The following is an 18779-nucleotide window of genomic DNA, read 5'->3' on the forward strand; positions in this document are numbered from 1 at the left end:
ACAGAATATCAAACAGTATAGTTGCAATGGAGGCAACTAGCAACGCTAAAAACTAGTTACAACATAAATTTTACATTGCAAACGAACAAGGATTTGATAGCCATTCTAGCCAATCGATCTTCGGATTTTTAATGCGGGAGGAAATCCATTCAAAGGATTTGAGTTGAATTTCCATCAAAGCCGCAGGTCCATTCCAACTTTTATTTGAAAATACTCATTGGTTGAGGTTCTTCCAAAGGAGATATGCACACGCTCATTCCGTAGCTTGCCAAATTTTTGATCCCATCCAAGACATATTTTGATTACTCTTTCCGTGAAAAGCTTCGTTGACATTTAAATTTGAAACCGGGCCCAATTCCCACCACTTATAAACCCTTTCCCAAACATCATAATTCATAGGAATGTCGGCAAAGGAATAAGGAGTGATCGATTGTTTCCACGTCATCGTCGCACAAGTGGCACTCAATGTAAAAATAATGAATGTATGCATCTTACCTTACTCTTACTTACACAAACGAGATCAACTATTGTTGTTATCGTCTCATTGTGAACCGCATAGTGCAACTTTAATTAGAAGGATCAAAAGTAGCTCGTAATTTTATACCTAAACAAGTCCCTTAATCTTTTTTAGTTGGAAGTATGATATGATTATTGTCAGTTATACTGTCAGCTTACAACAACAAACAAAATAAGAATCTAAAACAATAAAGTACTCAACATTGCATTACAAATATAACTTGTTAAATCATCAAGAGAACTACCAATGAATAAGGTCATAAACACCATATCATATTAACATCACAAAATGCAAAATCACATGAATAAACTAAAATGGAATCTTTAGCAGACCTTCAAAACTCATCAACTCGAATAGCGTCACGAGGAGTCTCATAAGCATCCCTAGGACGTGATTTTTTTACCCCAGCCGTGAACCACACTTTATCGGACCTGTAATTCTCAAGCACCACACTTGTTACTTTCACCCAAACCAACATTTTTGTTTTCATTCCATCAATGACCGTTAACTTTCCCCTTGAAACTAACCCTTTGACTCGAGTCGAGTACCTTATAACCGACTGGTCCTTGAAGGTCACCTCACAAGGTGCCGGTAAGTGAACCACAAGCTTTAGCTTTGACTCGTCAAACTCGTAGCACGTTATGTTTTGCGGGAATAAACCGGGAGGAAGGTTGTATTCTCTTAGAAGATCTGTTAATGGTTTCGATGGTTTGCCTGAAAATTTGTTTTTGAAACAGATTGTTAAAGCTATAATGTTCCAACAAAGCATATGATTGAAAATCTTAAATCACCCACTGCATATAACATGCACTTTTTCATCACTTAACTTCAAGATTCAAGAATCAGAACTAACTTAAAGTCTAAGTTTTTGCAGCATGTAAATCATTATTAGCACTGCAGCTTATTTTCTGAGTGAAAAAGTACACATTTAAAGTACTTTTTAGAGTATGATTAACATAACATTAACCTCAATTTCCATCATTCAATGAAGCAATTTTCATGGGACAAAAGAGTAAGACACACAACTTATTTACGTTAATAAAGTAGAACAAGATACAGTACCTTTTAGCTTGTCAAATACCCATTTTGCTTTCTTTTCCACAGTGTTTGAGAATGTCTGCAAAACATGAAAGGATATATTTATACGATAGGATTTGATTGGAAATATAGCAATATACTTCCCTACATGTGTTGAAATTTCATAGAGGATGTATGTCATTGTTGATCCCAAAATGGACCCATACATAATCAATTTTGTTAGTGTTGCTACTCGAATCCAGATCAAACCCCACAAAGCACACAACTTTGGGATGTTCTTGGATATGCACTTTTAAAGGTGATTAAAGTATATTCAAAGGTCAGAAACAGATTATTACATGGTTAAGTTATGGGAATTTTTCCCTTTATCGCCAATAATTCACTGTCTTACAAAATTACTTGTCTCAATAAACAATCAAATAAATAAGAACTGTAATTGGTTAACCAACTACTTGTCTCATTAAACAATCAAATAAATAAGAGATGTAATTGCTTTAACCAACCAACTCAAACTATTAGAGTAGTGTTATACCCTGGGGGCCGCCCAACCATTTGCCCAGTTGGGCGCCGATGGCAGCGAACCGCCCAGGGGGCCGCCTAGGTGGTTGACCAGCTCATCGTGTGTCCATTTCGTGCTTTTATAATATATTTGAGGACGGATGATTTGGACAAGATGTGACCGTTGGAAAATAAAAATAAAAAATAAAAAAATGTTGAATATGAAATGAGACGAGAACATTGTTGAAAAGTGAAGAAAGCGAGACGAGAACAATGTTGAAAAGTTTGAAGCTTCTTTCCAAACCGATGTCATGTGACTTGCCTCCCGACGAATATGAAATGATGATGAATTATCGAGCGAGACTTGCCTCCCCACCACATGTGAAGCATAATCTCAGTATGATTAAGTCTAATGACAAGATTGTCTAGCATATCTAGAAACAATTATTTTTTAAATTGCTAATTACTTATTGTAGGCATTTTAATAATTATGCAGTTAAGTTAACATGGTTGTTGCATTCTTTGAGGAGCTAATTGCTATAAATCCAAACTTATTTGAGTAGCTAATTCTCTAGGGAGTTTCAATTACATCTTTATCTTTAATAACCATATAAACTAAACAATCAACCTAAAAATAGTATTCAGTTTCCAATAATCCACAATTAACAAATTAGTAAATTTGAGCTAAAACCTAAAAATAAAAAAAATGCAGATCCCACATTGCAATTCCACATTTCCACAAATCAACTGAAAAAATCCTATATATTAAAATACAACTAATACTCAATTTCAAAGTATTAACAAGATAAAACCTAGATCAAAGTAAATCAAAAATTGTAATTACATATCCATATACATTACACACACATATATATCTATCTATATCTATGTAAAGATATATGCATACCGAAAGATCTGAAGAGATATTGGAGATCTCTTCTTTGGCTTTCTTGGAAACCCAAAAGCTACCTGCTTTAATGCTTCCGACTTTAACCAATGCTTTCTCCATTTTTAATTTTTCCCTTTTATTTCACACTCAAATCTTTCAAGAAAAATAAGATATGGGAGAAATGCGATCCCCCTCACTCAAAATTCACTCTGTTTTGCAGCTGGCTCCAACATACATACATTCTCATGACTTAAAATCAAAGAATTAATTAAAATATTCCAACTACTTTTCCAGTTTTCCCGCAGTTCTATGTTTCGTCAGAAAATGTACTAATTATAAGGCATAGTGTACATGTTTGTATAGCATTAGTGCACTGGATTAAGTAATAACGGCTCTGCTGAAAAGATTCCCGTGTTGCTGAATTTTTCATTGGTAGCCCATAGAATTCAAACTTTACAGTTACAGTCCTCTACACTTATAGGATAATGAAAAATCTACGTTGTATAATCAAAATTATCTAGGTTGAACCGGTAAACAAGTAAAATGTTGGGTTCAATGATCAGTCCGAAGAACATCCATTCTTTATTTAAATTCGTACTTTTTTTAATTGTAAAGAATGACACAAAAAAAGATCATGTGGCAAGCCTCATGAGTCAGTCATGACCGTAATTTGGTTATATCCAAGTTAAGGTTGTTTTTTTTATGGTGCTTGAGACTGATTGTCGTCAAATTATGGCTTGGAACACTTCTTTTAACGTCTTTCACGCGAAAACCTGGATAAGATTCTTCAATGTCTTGAAACACATTTTCGAAATCTTTTCACACGAAAACCTGGATATGATTCTTCCGTATCGTTTTGCAGGGATAGTAGGGTGGTAAACATATCACTATTCAAGGTTATTCGCGTTTATCTACAAATTCGATAAGAGCTCAGTGAAATGTGAACCCTTCTCATTCGAAATACGTTAAAGCCATTCAAGTTGTTTTCGTGTTCTCATTGTTTTCCTGCTGTCCATTCGGAGATGAAGCAAATCAGTTTTTCATGCAAATCAAGAAGAGAAACAAATTATCAAGAAACAAGGTATAATGATACGGATTTCACATAGGGGGCAATTGGATCGTGTCTCCTTATCAGAGTGGATACATACTTCTTTGAATGGTTGTCTGGCTCGAATAGATTAGATAAGTTTTTTCGTTAAGAGTTGATGCGTTTAAGTAGTAATGACCGATGGGTGAGTTTTCTTTGCCTTGTCGTTTAAGTTGGGTTGGTTCCTTGTAGTTAACTGGCTTTTGGTTGTAGAAACAAAATGCTTGACGGTAAGATTCAAGAGTAGAATACAACCACACAAACCATAATCTATATAAAATAAATTCATACCAGGGACACTTTATGTTAAACACCCAAACAGACATTAGTCAACAGTCGTAAGAAATGCAGATAATAAATAAAACTGGCAAAATAACACTATTTTGCGCCACTGATGTCCTTGATAGCACAAATCTGCTCCTCTCCCATTGCAGACATCACACTCACAACCAGGTCCTTTCCCTCTCCAAATCCATCCTTGATCTGTGTCATTCACACAATCGGTTAACAAAGTCATTAGGTGGAACAAAAAAAATACTGATATTCATTAGCACGACAAATATTTCTAGAATAGTTGACATAGTTATTGAAAGTTTCATGAAAAATCAATAAATTATAAAAGCTAACATAATTATTGAAAGTTTCACTTACTCCTACAGTCCTACTTACTACTACGTAAAACTTACCTTCAAGAATTGAAATGTAAAATTTCAACTTCAGATGCTAAAAAGCATAAACAAGAAAAGCAAATTCATGTTTCCTGATAATTTTACAAACCAAATTACAAAGACGTTTTTTTGTATTGAACTAAATGTAAATCTGAAGCATTTATGTTCAAGATGATAACATATAAGAGCACTTAATATCATAACACCTATGCACAAGTTGATAACAAGATGTGTGCCATTTACCCACAAATCAAACACTCCATATCATTAGTTCATAACTTACCCACTACTAAACAATTGAAACCCACATGTCTTAAGTAAAACATGTGTTTCAGACCCAAAAAAAAGGAGAAAAAAAAATAGTGTCCTCCCCAACACTATATGCTCAGCGCATGTCTGTGCCTATGGGCTATCGGGCAGCTGGTCGTGAGTGTGAGGGGCTGAGATTTGATCTAAAAAAAGTTGATAATTTTTAAAAACAATAAATACCATATTAGTAGATTACATCAGATAATCTACGTATGTACTCATTTATAGTGTGCACAATAACTGCACACGTAATCTGGAACAAAACTGCATAGCAGAACATACCTGTGTAAGGAGAGCATCATCAGTTGGGAGCTTCAGGTCATCCTTAGTGTTGCCATTTTCAGTAAGCAAACTCACCTGAAATAATTTGTTTATAATCAACGTCTAGATAATAACAATTTAGAAACAATTTTTTAAAGCCTGAAAAAAATGAACCATACAAATCCATCCTCAGAGATATCAATTAGCTGGTAGTCAGTACGGTTGACATGAGGAACCTGCAAAACACATATATTAGTAACGGAACCGTTAACACTGTAAAAAGAAGCTAAAAACAAAAAAAAACAGAATCGGCAAAACGACAAAAAAACAAGGATGACTTACATCACAGTTATGGGACGACGGCACAATATCCTCAAGCTTTTTCCCATTGAAAATGTCAATTGCAACAAAGTGACACTTAGCATGACCATGCTTACCGGTCTTGGAGGTAGATACTTCTACAACCTGTTACAAATTGGTGTAAAAACAATATGCACAAGTTAATGCAATACACTCATCATCATGAAATCATGACACTGAAATCTATTTTAATGGCAAGCCATCTAAAACTGTCAACAACATATTCATCTAAGTTCATTATCACCAATACCTACAAATCATTTAGCATCCAAATTTAAACCATCAACTTAGCTAAGAGAAGCAGAAGTTTTAGTAATCCAAAACAATAATAACATACACCAAACCCTAAAAGTACTATAAGAAAACCAAAACCCTAATTAACAGCAAGTCAAAACCAAATCAATAGCACAGTAACACGAATCAGAAACACGATTTAAATAATTAAGAATTAATAAGTGAAAAATAAACCTTGCAAGCACGATTTTTGATGACGATGTGGCCACCTTTACGGATAGTACCAGCTTGCTGAGGGTAGGTTTTGGAAGCACCGGCATCAGCCTTAGATTCAAATTGATGCTCTTCGTCCGACATACTTTTTCCGATCTCCGATTGATTGATTGATTGACTGACTGAGAGGTTGGTGGATGGATAGATTTGGATCCGAATGAAGAGCAGAGTTGCGGATATATTGAGGGTTTAGTGAATATGTGTGTGGGGTCGAGAGACGGTTCAGCCGTCGATTTGGATCTATAGTAGCGTTTTATAAACGCCGAGTTACCAAGTGAATGGGATAAGTATTTCACGCCGACCCGAATTTCTAATTAAATTTAATTTAAGTCTTTATTGCGCAAATCTTCCTGGTGTTTATGTATTTTTTGTTCAAATCGTCCCTGTATTCACAAAATTGAAATAATCCTCCTTAAATGCCAAACTATGTTCCAAATTAGTCCCTGTCTTAACTTCTGTTAAATCTTTCCGTTAGTCTCAGTCATTTACTAGTCACGTGACATTAAGTACTCTTTATATATATATCATCTACTATTCATCTTTCTTTCTGTATCTCTAAACCGCTAGTTAAAACCTCTTTGTTATAATCGGAAAGCCGCTCATTTGTTGTAATTAGCTTCGTTAATCTTCGCCTGAGAATAGTATATTGACGTAAGCGCCTAATTGCATAAACCGGAACTCGCTGAGCAGTTTTGTGTAATTATCGTAGGTACCGGCAATCCTGACCGTTGAAAATCGTCTGATTCCTTCATTAGAGGTCTTCACGAAGGAATGTGGCAAATATAATTGATGAGATCGTGAGTTTCGGTTAATTTTTTCTACTTTAGTTTTCATTTATGTGGTTTGGTGAAGTGAGCGAAGACGTAAGAACCCGGTGAGTTAGTGCGGAATGAGATGGTCTTCAACATGTATCTACTTTTTATATAAATTACGGAGCATGTTTTACATTTGTTCCGTGAATGATGGCATAATGCATCTATGAGATCTCTAACATTTTATTACTTTGAAATAGAACATGATTTAATGATAATTTGTAAAATTTTCCGATGAGAATGTTTACTCCAATTTCAATCATATATCATATATCATATATTATAATTATTATATTCGTTTATATCATTTCTGAATTTTGTTCGAGTTTTGTCAATTAATTTAACATTTTGCATTTTGTTGACCTTCTGATGTTGCAATAAGATTTTCACTTGCTTTTAATCGATTGGATGGCTGATAGGGAATTGGTTGATTTAACATGTCAAAGTTGTTGGACTTTCTCTAGTTTCTTCATACACGTAATTGAGCTAATAATAATTTTTTGCTTGTGCATATTAAAAAAGATGAATATCGAATTCGTGAAGAAATGGAACAATCATAGTATCCTTCGGTAGTAATTTGCCCTAGCGAAATTGGATGATAGGTTCAGTATAAATGATCTTGATTGGATGGAAAATATTCTAGAATGCCCCGCACTTATTGTCGCGTGACTAGCACAAGATTAAGACTAACGGAAAGGTTTAACATAAGTTAAGACAAGGACTAATTTGGGATGTATTTTGGCATTTAAGGATGATTATTGCAGTTTTGTGAACACAGAGACGATTTGGACAAAAATACATGAACAGCTTACTGGCCTGACCGCTACGCTGGGCTCAATACGCATTTTTAGTCCAACAACTCCACATTTGTTTTTTAGAAAAAAAAATATGACTCCGAGAATCGAACTGGGATATATAAGGATCGAAATTTTCATGACCCGTCCTAATCCATTTGGACGAATACATTACATTTGGTTACATCGCGAGGTATTTGACCTCTATATGATACATTTTACAAACATTGCATTCGTTTTTAAAAGACAATCTTTCTTTATATCGAAAGTTGACGGCATGCATACTATTTTCATAATATATCCAACTATAATTGACTTAATAATAATCCTGATGAACTCAACGACTCGAATGCAACGTCTTTTGAAATATGTCAAGAATGACTCCAAGTAATATCTCTAAAATGAGCAAATGTACAGCGGAAGTTTTCTTTCATACCTGAGAATAAACATGCTTTAAAGTGTCAACTAAAAAGTTGGTGAGTTCATTAGTATATCATAAACAATCATTTCCAATAATATAATAGACCACAAGATTTCATTTCCATTTCTCATAAACATACGTCTCATGCATAGAGACAAAAATAACCATTCATATGGTGAAGACCTGGTAACCGACATTAACAAGATGCATATAAGAATATCCCCTATCATTTCGGGAAATCCTTCGGACATGATAAAAATAACATCGAAGTACTAAAGCATCCGGTACTTTGGATGGGGTTCGTTAGGCCCAATAGATCTATCTTTAGGATTCGCGTCAATTAGTAGATCTGTAAGACCCTAATCATGTTTCTGACTTTTTAGTTGTTCGGGACGCCGTCCAGGATGGTGGGACGCCGTCCAGATGTTAAAGGCTGGACGCCGTCCAGAAATTGGGACGCCGTCCAGTTTGTCTGTCGGGCCAGCTGGGTTATTTTAAGATTTTTAGAGGGGCAAAATGGTATTTTCACTTATGGAACGAGTTAAGGCCACAAGATCAGTTCTAGGAGCCTCATTTGCTCCACTAACACCCACACAAACACTCTCATCTTGTTCTAGTGAGAGAGTAAGAGTTTTAGAGAGAGAGGTGGATTTGGAGAAGAAGGAGTCGGATTCTCGCAAAAGCTCGGGTTCTAAAGTTGTTCATCTCGCTCCTAGCTACGTTGTGGTGGTATTGGTACTTTCCATTGGCGCGTTGCGGATTATTCGGAAGCATTCATCAAGACGACGAGGTGAGTGTTAATATCCTATGTGCATATGTATGTGTAGGATGGGTGCGGGTCGGGTTGAAGTATTTCTTGGTTATAGAGCTCACTTCACATATAGGTGGATTTGATGGACTTGTGTATAGGTCCAATTGGCACGGTTGTGCATTTTGGTTGGCCACCTTTGGCGGGGTACACAATTTGTGTGTACATTATCACACACGGTATGATGTGGATTATATAACCCCAATGGCGAAGGGTTAATATTGTGATGCGGACTTAGATATAACCCCAATGGCGAAGGGTAGTATCGTGAGTGGAATAATTATACGTATGTGTATATGGCGTATTTATTTGTGAATGTTATGGTATGAACCATCGAGCCGGTAGTGCCATAATGTGTGTGTGTGATAGGATGTGAACCACGAGCTGGTAGCATCGAGTGTGAACCACGAGCCGGTAGCACTATAAAATAATTGATGTGAACCACGAGCCGGTAGCATCGAGTGTGAACCACGAGCCGGTAGCACTATAAAATAATTGATGTGAACCACGAGCCGGTAGCATCGAGTGTGAACCACGAGCCGGTAGCACTATAAAATAATTAATGTGAACCACGAGCCGGTAGCATCGAGTGTGAACCACGTGCCGGTAGCACTATAAAATAATTGATGTGAACCACGAGCCGGTAGCATCGAGTGTGAACCACGAGCCGGTAGCACTATAAAAGAGTATGACTCAATTGCGTATGGTGTGAACCACGAGCCGGTAGCACCATAGCGTTATGGTTAACCTTGGGAGTTTTACGCGTTGTTATATATATATTGTATACGTATAATGTTGTATTGACGTGATGTAGCTAACCTTCTGGTTGTAGCTTATTGGCATTGTTCGCAACGTTGTTTGCGAACTTACTATATTGTTGTTGTTGTTAGCTTGTGCTTAGTGAACGTACGGTATGCTAGGTTTAGCTTGCCTTATACTTGGATGCTTCGGTATGCGCTATTTGATTATTATTGTGGCGTGTCCATTTTATACATATATATGTATGTAGTATATTTTCACTCACTAAGCGTTAGCTTACCCTCTCGTTGTTTACATTTTTATAGATTGCACGGATGCGGTGGCTCGGGTAAGCGCGGGGACTAGTGGACTTGCGTAGTTGCTTTAGAATACTTGCTTTTGGATTTGATTAGGATTGGGTAGCGTGTCCCCAATCCCATGCTCGGTCTATGTTTTGTATAAACTAATGGGTCGAAATAGTCACTTGTGGTATTTTGGGTCGATGTGGGCCCGGTGTCGTAAAACTCGGTTTTTATTATGAAAAACTCTTAGTTTAACCTATTGTAATATATTGTGAAAGTGTGTTGGTTTAAAAGTGTCGGGAAGCGGGTTTTTCACCCGTGTGTAAAACGTAAAACTGATCAGAATCTGGCAGCACATCTGGACGCCGTCCCAGATGGCTGGACGCCGTCCTGGCTTTTACAACAGGACGCCGTCCAGATTACTGGACGCCGTCCAGATCAACTGGTCTCAAAAAAATTTTTTATGGCACTTTTACGGATGGTTAACGGGTTGGGTTGTTACAAGTGGTATCAGAGCATGGTCTAAGGGATTTAGGTGACTTGAGATAGGTGCCTAGACTTAGACTTTTGTGTGTGCTTATTTGTTGTGGGACTTGTAGGATTACGGGTCGGAATGGGAATTTGGTTAATGCCTTAATTGATAGGTGGACTAACGTGTATATTAATACGTGGATATTATTAATATACGATTGTGTTATGTTTGTGTTTATGTTGCGTTGCGAATATCATCGAGCAAGATGGTCGTTGTACTAACGAGGGGATACGATGTGTGTGCGTAATAAGGACTTGCAAACCTTATTACGGGTGCAAATCGTGTTTAACAAGTGATGTACCACGAGTGTCGAGCAAGATGGGGCGGTGTTATGCGTATTGTTTTATACGTTCGTGGACTAATCGTTTTGCATTCTTTAGAATGACGACGCGAAACGAGATCGAGACGAATGACGAGGAGTTTAACTCTAGAGTTGCGGCCGCCGTTGCAGAGCAAATGAGTGCATTTCGAGAAGAAATGGATAGGAGGTATTCCGAATTTCGAACTAGTGGTGAAATGGAGCATTGTCTTAAGAGCTTCATGAGAACTAAACCTCCGATGTATGACGGGAAACCGGATCCTTTGGTTAGCACCACATGGATTTCCGATGTTGAAGGGTGTTTTCGCACTATTGAATGCCCTCCTGAGAAGAGGACAAGACTCGCTACTAGTTTGTTGCGGGGTAGGGCAAAGGATTGGTTGGATGGTAAGATTGATCTTGTCGGTGGTGAACCGTTTATGGCGTTATCGTGGGACGGGTTTAAGAAGGAATTCTTCGAGGAGTTCCGGACTTCAGCTGATTTGTCGGAAATGCGTAATGAGTTGTAAAATTTGCAACAGGGTTCTATGGATTTGAATACTCTCAAGACGACCTTTATGGCGAAGGCTCGTTTTTGCCCGGAGTATTTGGGGAATGATCGTTTGTTGATGGAGGATTTCTATCGGACTTTGAATGATGACTTGAAGAGTAAGATTAGCCGGGGTTACGGGAAGTCGTTTGCGGAATTATTCGCGGTGGCTAGAGGTTTTGAGTCGTATTCGCGATCGAAGAAGGGTGAACCTTCAAGGGAGAGAAGGGTTGTTTCTTATGGTGCTCCGAGTAAGAGGACTAAGGGTCCGAGTGTGAGCACGGGTGGTACGCGAACGGGTATACCGGATTCTAGTGCGGATAGATGTTACAATTGTGGTGTGAGGGGTCACAAGTCTTGGGAATGTTCGGTACCAAAGGGTGATGGCATGGTGTGCTTTAATTGCCAAGAAGAAGGACATCGTAAGTCGGATTGTCCCAAGTTAGCAGGGACGGGTGCGGCAAGGAGACGTTAAGGTACGTTTCGTTTTAATAAATATGTCCTTTGATTATTTATTATGAGCCATTGCGTTTGAGTTGATTAAATGCCTTGTTTTGTGCATATTGATGTTATGGGTGACGTTCCTAATGGAAGTACCCTATGGTGACGTTGGATTGTCGGGCGAAGGGCTTAAGACTTGGTGCAACCAAGCATTCCTTAGTATTTGGGAAATGTTCTACCAAGCCATGGAAATGGGTTTTGGTGTTCGGTTGTTAAGCGCGTGTTCGCTTTTGTGTTGAGATTGATGAACCGTGAGGTTCGTCGGGGGGTTGGTGTAGTGACCCGAACTTTTCCATGTTTATATATATTAATTGAGATTGATATTTACATGATTAAATGTTTCCAACATGTTAAGCAATCAAACTTGTTAAGACTTGATTAATTGAAATATATTTCATATAGACAATTGACCACTCAAGTTAACCGGCGATTCACGAACGTTAAAACTTGTAAAAACGACATGACGATATATATATGGATATACATATGGTTAACATGAGATTATGATAAGTAAGTATCTCCATAAGTATATTAACATTGAGTTATATGCATATAAACAAGACTACTAACTTAAGGATTTCGAAACGAGACATATATGTAACGATTATCGTTGTAACGACATTTAAATGTATATATATCATATTAAGATATATTAATATATCATAATATCATGATAATATAATAATTTAACATCTCATTAAATATAATAAACAATGGGTTAACAACATTAATTGAGATCGTTAACTTAAAGGTTTCAAAACAACACTTACATGTAACGACTAACGATGACTTAACGACTCAGTTAAAATGTATATACATGTAGTGTATTTAGATGTATTAAAATACTTTTGGAAGACTTCAAGACATATATCAAAACATTCATACTTAACGAAAATGGTTACAGTTACTTTCCCATTCTTTTATTTCATCAAGAATTCTAGTCGTATTCTTACCCGTATTATACACAGCTTCAAAACGTACTTACTATGGGTATATACCAATAGGAACTAGCATGGGATTCCACTCTTGATTATGTCATGTATGACTAATCAATTTTAACTTCTACCATGAGCTAGTCAACTAACTAGAACTCCTTTTAACCCCACTCACCACTCACCAATTACCACTCATCATTCACTCCATTTCACTTCCAATTCTCTTTCTAATTCTCTCTCAACACACACATACACTATTATGAACGTATTTTTCCAGTAGTTAATCATCATCTTCATCAAAAATCACTTCAAGAATCAAGCTATAATCATCATAGGAAGAACACTTCAAAAATCCCTTCAAGTTTACTAATTTACTTTCAAGCTTTCTAATCCATTCCAAGTAATCATCTAAGATCAAGAAACCTTTGTTATATACAGTAGGTTATCTTTCTTATTCAAGGTAATATTCATATTCAAACTTTGATTCAATTTCTATAACTATAAACTATCTTAATTCGAGTAAAAATCTTACTTGAACTTGTTTTTGTGTCATGATCCTACTTCAAGAACTTTCAAGCCATCCAAGATCCTTTGAAGCTAGATCATTTCTTGTCACTTCCAGTAGGTTTACCTACTAAACTTGAGGTAGTAATGATGTTCATAACATCATTCGATTCATATATATAAACCTATCTTATTCGAAGGTTTAAACTCGTAATCACTAAAACATAGTTTAGTTAATTCTAAACTTATTCGCAAACAAAAGTTAATCCTTCTAACTTGACTTTTAAAATTAACTAAACACATATTCTATATCTATATGATATGCTAACTTAATGATTTAAAACCTGGAAACACGAAAAACACCGTAAAACCAGATTTACGCCGTCGTAGTAACACCGCGGGCTGTTTTGGGTTAGTTAATTAAAAACTATGATAAACTTTGATTTAAAAGTTGTTATTCTGAGAAAATGATTTTTATTGTGAAACTATATCCAAAAATTATGGTTAAACTCAAAGTGGAAGTATGTTTTCTAAAATGGTCATCTAGACGTCGTTCTTTCGACTGAAATGACTACCTTTACAAAAATGACTTGTAACTTATTTTTCCGATTATAAACCTATACTTTTTCTGTTTAGATTCATAAAATAGAGTTCAATATGAAACCATAGCAATTTGATTCACTCAAAACGGATTTAAAATGAAGAAGTTATGGGTAAAACAAGATTGGATAATTTTTCTCATTTTAGCTACGTGAAAATTGGTAACAAATCTATTCCAACCATAACTTAATCAACTTGTATTGTATATTATGTAATCTTGAGATACCATAGACACGTATACAATGTTTCGACCTATCATGTCGACACATCTATATATATTTCGGAACAACCATAGACACTCTATATGTGAATGTTGGAGTTAGCTATACAGGGTTGAGGTTGATTCCAAAATATATATAGTTTGAGTTGTGATCAATACTGAGATACGTATACACTGGGTCGTGGATTGATTCAAGATAATATTTATCGATTTATTTCTGTACATCTAACTGTGGACAACTAGTTGTAGGTTACTAACGAGGACAGCTGACTTAATAAACTTAAAACATCAAAATATATTAAAAGTGTTGTAAATATATTTTAAACATACTTTGATATATATGTATATATTGTTATAGGTTCGAGAATCAACCAGTGGCCAAGTCTTACTTCCCGACGAATCCTAAAGACACCCTAATTGACACGAATTCTAAAGATAGATCTATTGGGCCTAACAAACCCCATCCAAAGTACCGGATGCTTTAGTACTTCGAAATTTATATCATATCCGAAGGGTGTCCCGGAATGATGGGGATATTCTTATATATATGCATCTTGTTAATGTCGGTTACCAGGTGTTCACCATATGAATGATTTTTATCTCTATGTATGGGATGTGTATTGAAATATGAAATCTTGTGGTCTATTATTATGATCTGATATATATAGGTTAAACCTATAACTCACCAACATTTTTGTTGACGTTTTAAGCATGTTTATTCTCAGGTGATTATTAAGAGCTTCCGCTGTCGCATACTTAAATAAGGACGAGATTTGGAGTCCATGCTTGTAAAATATTGTGTAAAAACTGCATTCAAGAAACTTATTTTGTTGTAACATATTTGTATTGTAAACCATTATGTAATGGTCGTGTGTAAACAGGATATTTTAGATTATCATTATTTGATAATCTACGTAAAGCTTTTTAAAACCCTTATCTATGAAATAAAGGTTATGGTTTGTTTTAAAAATGAATGCAGTCTTTGAAAAAAACGTCTCATATAGAGGTCAAAACCTCGCAACGAAATCAATTAATATGGAACGTTTTTAATCAATAAGAACGGGACATTTCAGTTGGTATCAGAGCGTTGGTCTTAGAGAACCAGAAAAATTTGCATTAGTGTGTCTTATCGAGTTTGTTAGGATGCATTAGTGAGTCTGGACTTCGACCGTGTTTTCTTTAAAAATGATTGCTTAACATTTTTGTTGGAAACTATATATTATTAACATGTAAATATTATGTGATATATTAATCTCTTAACGTGTTTGATATTATGTGATAGATGTCTACCTCTAGAACAATTCCCATTGACTCACCTAATAATAATGAAGAGTCAAATGTAAATTGGAATAATTCGTGGACTGATTCACAAGTTCCCGAAGAGGAACCGGAAGAAGAGTCGGAACCGGAAGAAGAATCGGAACCGGAAGAAGAATCGGAACCGGAAGAAGAAATAGAACCAGTGGGGGAAATAATAAAACGGTTAAGTAGAAGAAAATCCTCAACCAACCGACCAAAGTTAATTATGGTCAATGGTGTTTCCGCCAAGGAAGCAAAGTATTGGGAGGATTACCAATTCTCCGATGAATCGGATCCCGACAAGGAATCCGATGATGTTATAGAAATTACCCCAACAAAATTTAATAAGGCAAAAGAGATAAATAAGGGAAAGGGCATAAAAATAGAGAAATTTGTTTCCAAACCCGATGAACTTTATATGTATCATCAACACCCGTATTTCTTAAGTTGTGACAATAACCCGGGAACCTCTAAACCACTAGGTTTTTCTAAACCAATGTGGAAAACGACGGCTCGTATTAGGGGAACATCATATATCCCTAGAAACTTGGCAAAACGAACCAAAACCGAAGAAGAAGAAACAAGCGAGTTGGAATAAGATAGTTGTATTCGTGTAGTGTAATATAAGTAATATAGTGTGCTTATGCTTTATGATATATGTAAAAATTGCTTGTATTAATAAGTATTTTTTTTATGAATCTAACTCTTGTCTATTTTACAGTATAAAAACACAAAATGGATAGACAACCCAATATTTTAAGAGACCTACCCGGAGACATGATTGATGAAATCTTGTCTAGAGTCGGTCAGAATTCTTCGGCACAACTATTTAAGGCGAGATCAGTTTGTAAGACATTCGAAGAACGTTCCAAGAATGCCTTGGTTTATAAAAGGCTTTCGTCCGAAAGATGGGGGATATCACATTGGGAAATCCATAAGTTACGATGTGTTTACTTTGACGCATATATTGCGGGGAACCCAAATGCTATTTTACGCAATGGGTTAAGAAATTATTTTGACTCAATATATCTGAATATTGGACTTCGTGATTTAGAAAAAGCGGCTAACATGCAACATAAAGAAGCATGTTATGCTTACGGATTAGTAATGTTCGCTTCTCACCAAAGTGAGAACAAGAACATCGGGCTACAACTATTAAACAAAACGTTCCCACAAGTGACGGTGTCGGTAATTGGGGTAAGAAATGAGGTTTTTAGATTGTTACGGGACTGTTGGACATTACGCAACCCTCGTCCCTTTGACGACATTACAACACGCTGTCTTATTAACGGCCATAACGGTTATGTTCCACAAGACCAAGGATGGGAAGTAATCCTAGTAAAACCAGAATGCATGACTTGTTTCTGGACGTATGAATTACGTGTCTTTATTGCCTTTGCTGAACGACTTGTGTACTAGCTAGAATTATCTTCACAACCATCTTGTATTAAATTTATTGTGTGCTGTATTTCATGCTATATGTAAAATAAGCGGTATTGTAAGTTTGTAAAATATTGTGTAAAAGTTTGAACGCGAAATATTATTATAATCAGTTTTTCATATAGAATTGTAGTAGTTGAATTGTACATTAGCTACTAAGTATGAACTTAACGGGTAGGTACTACCCGAATTTAAACTTATAAAACGCTAATATGAAGAAAAAGCTTTTATAAATGAGTTCATATTATGCTACGAAATACTATTAACTACTCTTAATATTCTGTATGATTAACTTGTTCCATTTGACTATTTTGAAGGAAATGGCACCGACTACTCGACACACCGTGAATATGAATGAAGAGGAATTCCGTACTTTTCTAGCTTCAAACATAGCCGCAGTACAGGCTGCGCTACATACCAATAATAACCTTGGATCTAGCAGTACAGGAAATCGTGTAGGATGCACCTACAAAGAATTCACTACCTGCAAACCTTTGGAATTTGATGGAACCGAAGGACCGATCGGATTGAAACGGTGGACCGAGAAGGTCGAATCGGTGTTTTCCATAAGTAAGTGTACTGAAGAGGATAAAGTAAAGTACGCTACGCATAACTTCACAGGTTCTGCGTTAACATGGTGGAATACCTATCTAGAGCAAGTGGGACAAGACGATGCGTACGCACTACCGTGGTCAGTATTCAAGCACTTGATGAACGAGAAGTACCGTCCCAGAACCGAGGTCAATAAGCTCAAGACAGAACTTAGAGGGTTACGAACCCAAGGATTTGATATTACCACGTACGTAAGACGATTCACAGAATTGTGCCTATTGTGTCCGGGAGCATTCGAAGATGAGGAAGAGAAGATCGACGCGTTTGTGAAAGGATTACCGGAAAGAATCCAAGAAGATATAAGTTCACACGAGCCCGCCTCCATACAACAGGCATGTAGAATGGCTCACAAACTAGTGAACCAGATTGAAGAAAGAATTAAAGAACAGACTGCTGAAGAGGCCAATGTGAAGCAAGTCAAAAGAAAGTGGGAGGAAAACGATGATAAGAATCACCAATACAACAACAACAACAGCAATTACAACAATAATCGCAACAATTATCCCAACAATCGCAACATCAATCGCAACTACAACTAACGGCCCAACAACAACAACAACAACAACAACAACAGCAACTACAACAATCATCCCAACAACAATAATAACCGCAACAACAACAACAATCAGAAGCAGCTATGCCAAAGGTGTGAAAAGTATCACTCGGGGTTCTGCACCAAATTTTGCAACAAGTGTAAAAGAAATGGTCATAGCGCGGCGAAGTGTGAGGTCTATGGACCAGGGGTTAATAGAACGAAAGGAACAAATGGTGTCGGAACGAGTAATGGCGGAGCAAGTAGTGTCGGAGCAAGTTATGCCAATGTAGTTTGTTATAAATGTGGAAAACCGGGCCACATTATTAGAAATTGCCCGAACCAGGAGAACACGAATGGACAAGGCCGCGGAAGAGTTTTCAATATTAATGCGGCAGAGGTACAGGAAGACCCGGAGCTTGTTACGGGTACGTTTCTTATTGACAATAAATCTGCTTACGTTTTATTTGATTCGGGTGCGGATAGAAGCTATATGAGTAGAGATTTTTGTGCTAAATTAAGTTGTCCATTGACGCCTTTGGATAGTAAATTTTTACTCCAATTAGCAAATGGTAAATTAATTTCAGCAGATAATATATGTCGGAATCGAGAAATTAAACTGGTTAGCGAAACATTTAAGATTGACTTGATACCAGTAGAGTTAGGGAGTTTTGATGTGATAATCGGTATGGACTGGTTGAAAGAAGTGAAAGCAGAGATCGTTTGTTACAAAAATGCAATTCGCAT

The 18779-nt window shown here is 36.5% G+C and overlaps 2 protein-coding genes across 2 annotated transcripts; both read right to left on the bottom strand.

The window, feature by feature from the left end:
• Positions 1 to 742: 742 nt before the first annotated feature.
• On the bottom strand, positions 743 to 4167 carry LOC139857731 (uncharacterized protein At5g01610). Its single transcript, XM_071846559.1, has 3 exons — positions 2961 to 4167; positions 1580 to 1634; positions 743 to 1231 (listed from the first exon to the last, which is right to left on the bottom strand). The coding sequence occupies exons 1-3, from the start codon at positions 3060 to 3062 to the stop codon at positions 852 to 854; spliced, it is 537 nt and encodes a 178-aa protein (XP_071702660.1). The 5' UTR covers positions 3063 to 4167; the 3' UTR covers positions 743 to 851.
• Positions 4168 to 4280: 113 nt separating this feature from the next.
• LOC139857732 (eukaryotic translation initiation factor 5A) lies at positions 4281 to 6319 on the bottom strand. The gene is made up of 5 exons (XM_071846560.1): positions 6096 to 6319; positions 5610 to 5732; positions 5447 to 5503; positions 5289 to 5363; positions 4281 to 4512 (listed from the first exon to the last, which is right to left on the bottom strand). The coding sequence occupies exons 1-5, from the start codon at positions 6216 to 6218 to the stop codon at positions 4408 to 4410; spliced, it is 483 nt and encodes a 160-aa protein (XP_071702661.1). The 5' UTR covers positions 6219 to 6319; the 3' UTR covers positions 4281 to 4407.
• Positions 6320 to 18779: the final 12460 nt, after the last annotated feature.

This window comes from Rutidosis leptorrhynchoides, chromosome 7 (genome assembly GCF_046630445.1).
Source record: "Rutidosis leptorrhynchoides isolate AG116_Rl617_1_P2 chromosome 7, CSIRO_AGI_Rlap_v1, whole genome shotgun sequence".
In the NCBI taxonomy this organism is placed as follows: domain Eukaryota; kingdom Viridiplantae; phylum Streptophyta; class Magnoliopsida; order Asterales; family Asteraceae; genus Rutidosis; species Rutidosis leptorrhynchoides.

Excerpts from the sequence above, each read along its gene's own strand:
- LOC139857731 (XM_071846559.1), bottom strand. The coding sequence starts at position 3,062 with ATGGAGAAAGCATTGGTTAAAGTCGGAAGCATTAAAGCAGGTAGCTTT. Across the intron at positions 1,635-2,960 it reads ATATCTCTTCAGATCTTTCG|ACATTCTCAAACACTGTGGA; the intron begins GTATGCATATAT and ends CATGTTTTGCAG. Across the intron at positions 1,232-1,579 it reads GGTATTTGACAAGCTAAAAG|GCAAACCATCGAAACCATTA; the intron begins GTACTGTATCTT and ends ACAAATTTTCAG.
- LOC139857732 (XM_071846560.1), bottom strand. The coding sequence starts at position 6,218 with ATGTCGGACGAAGAGCATCAATTTGAATCTAAGGCTGATGCCGGTGCT. Across the intron at positions 5,733-6,095 it reads TCAAAAATCGTGCTTGCAAG|GTTGTAGAAGTATCTACCTC; the intron begins GTTTATTTTTCA and ends AATTTGTAACAG. Across the intron at positions 5,504-5,609 it reads CGTCGTCCCATAACTGTGAT|GTTCCTCATGTCAACCGTAC; the intron begins GTAAGTCATCCT and ends TGTGTTTTGCAG.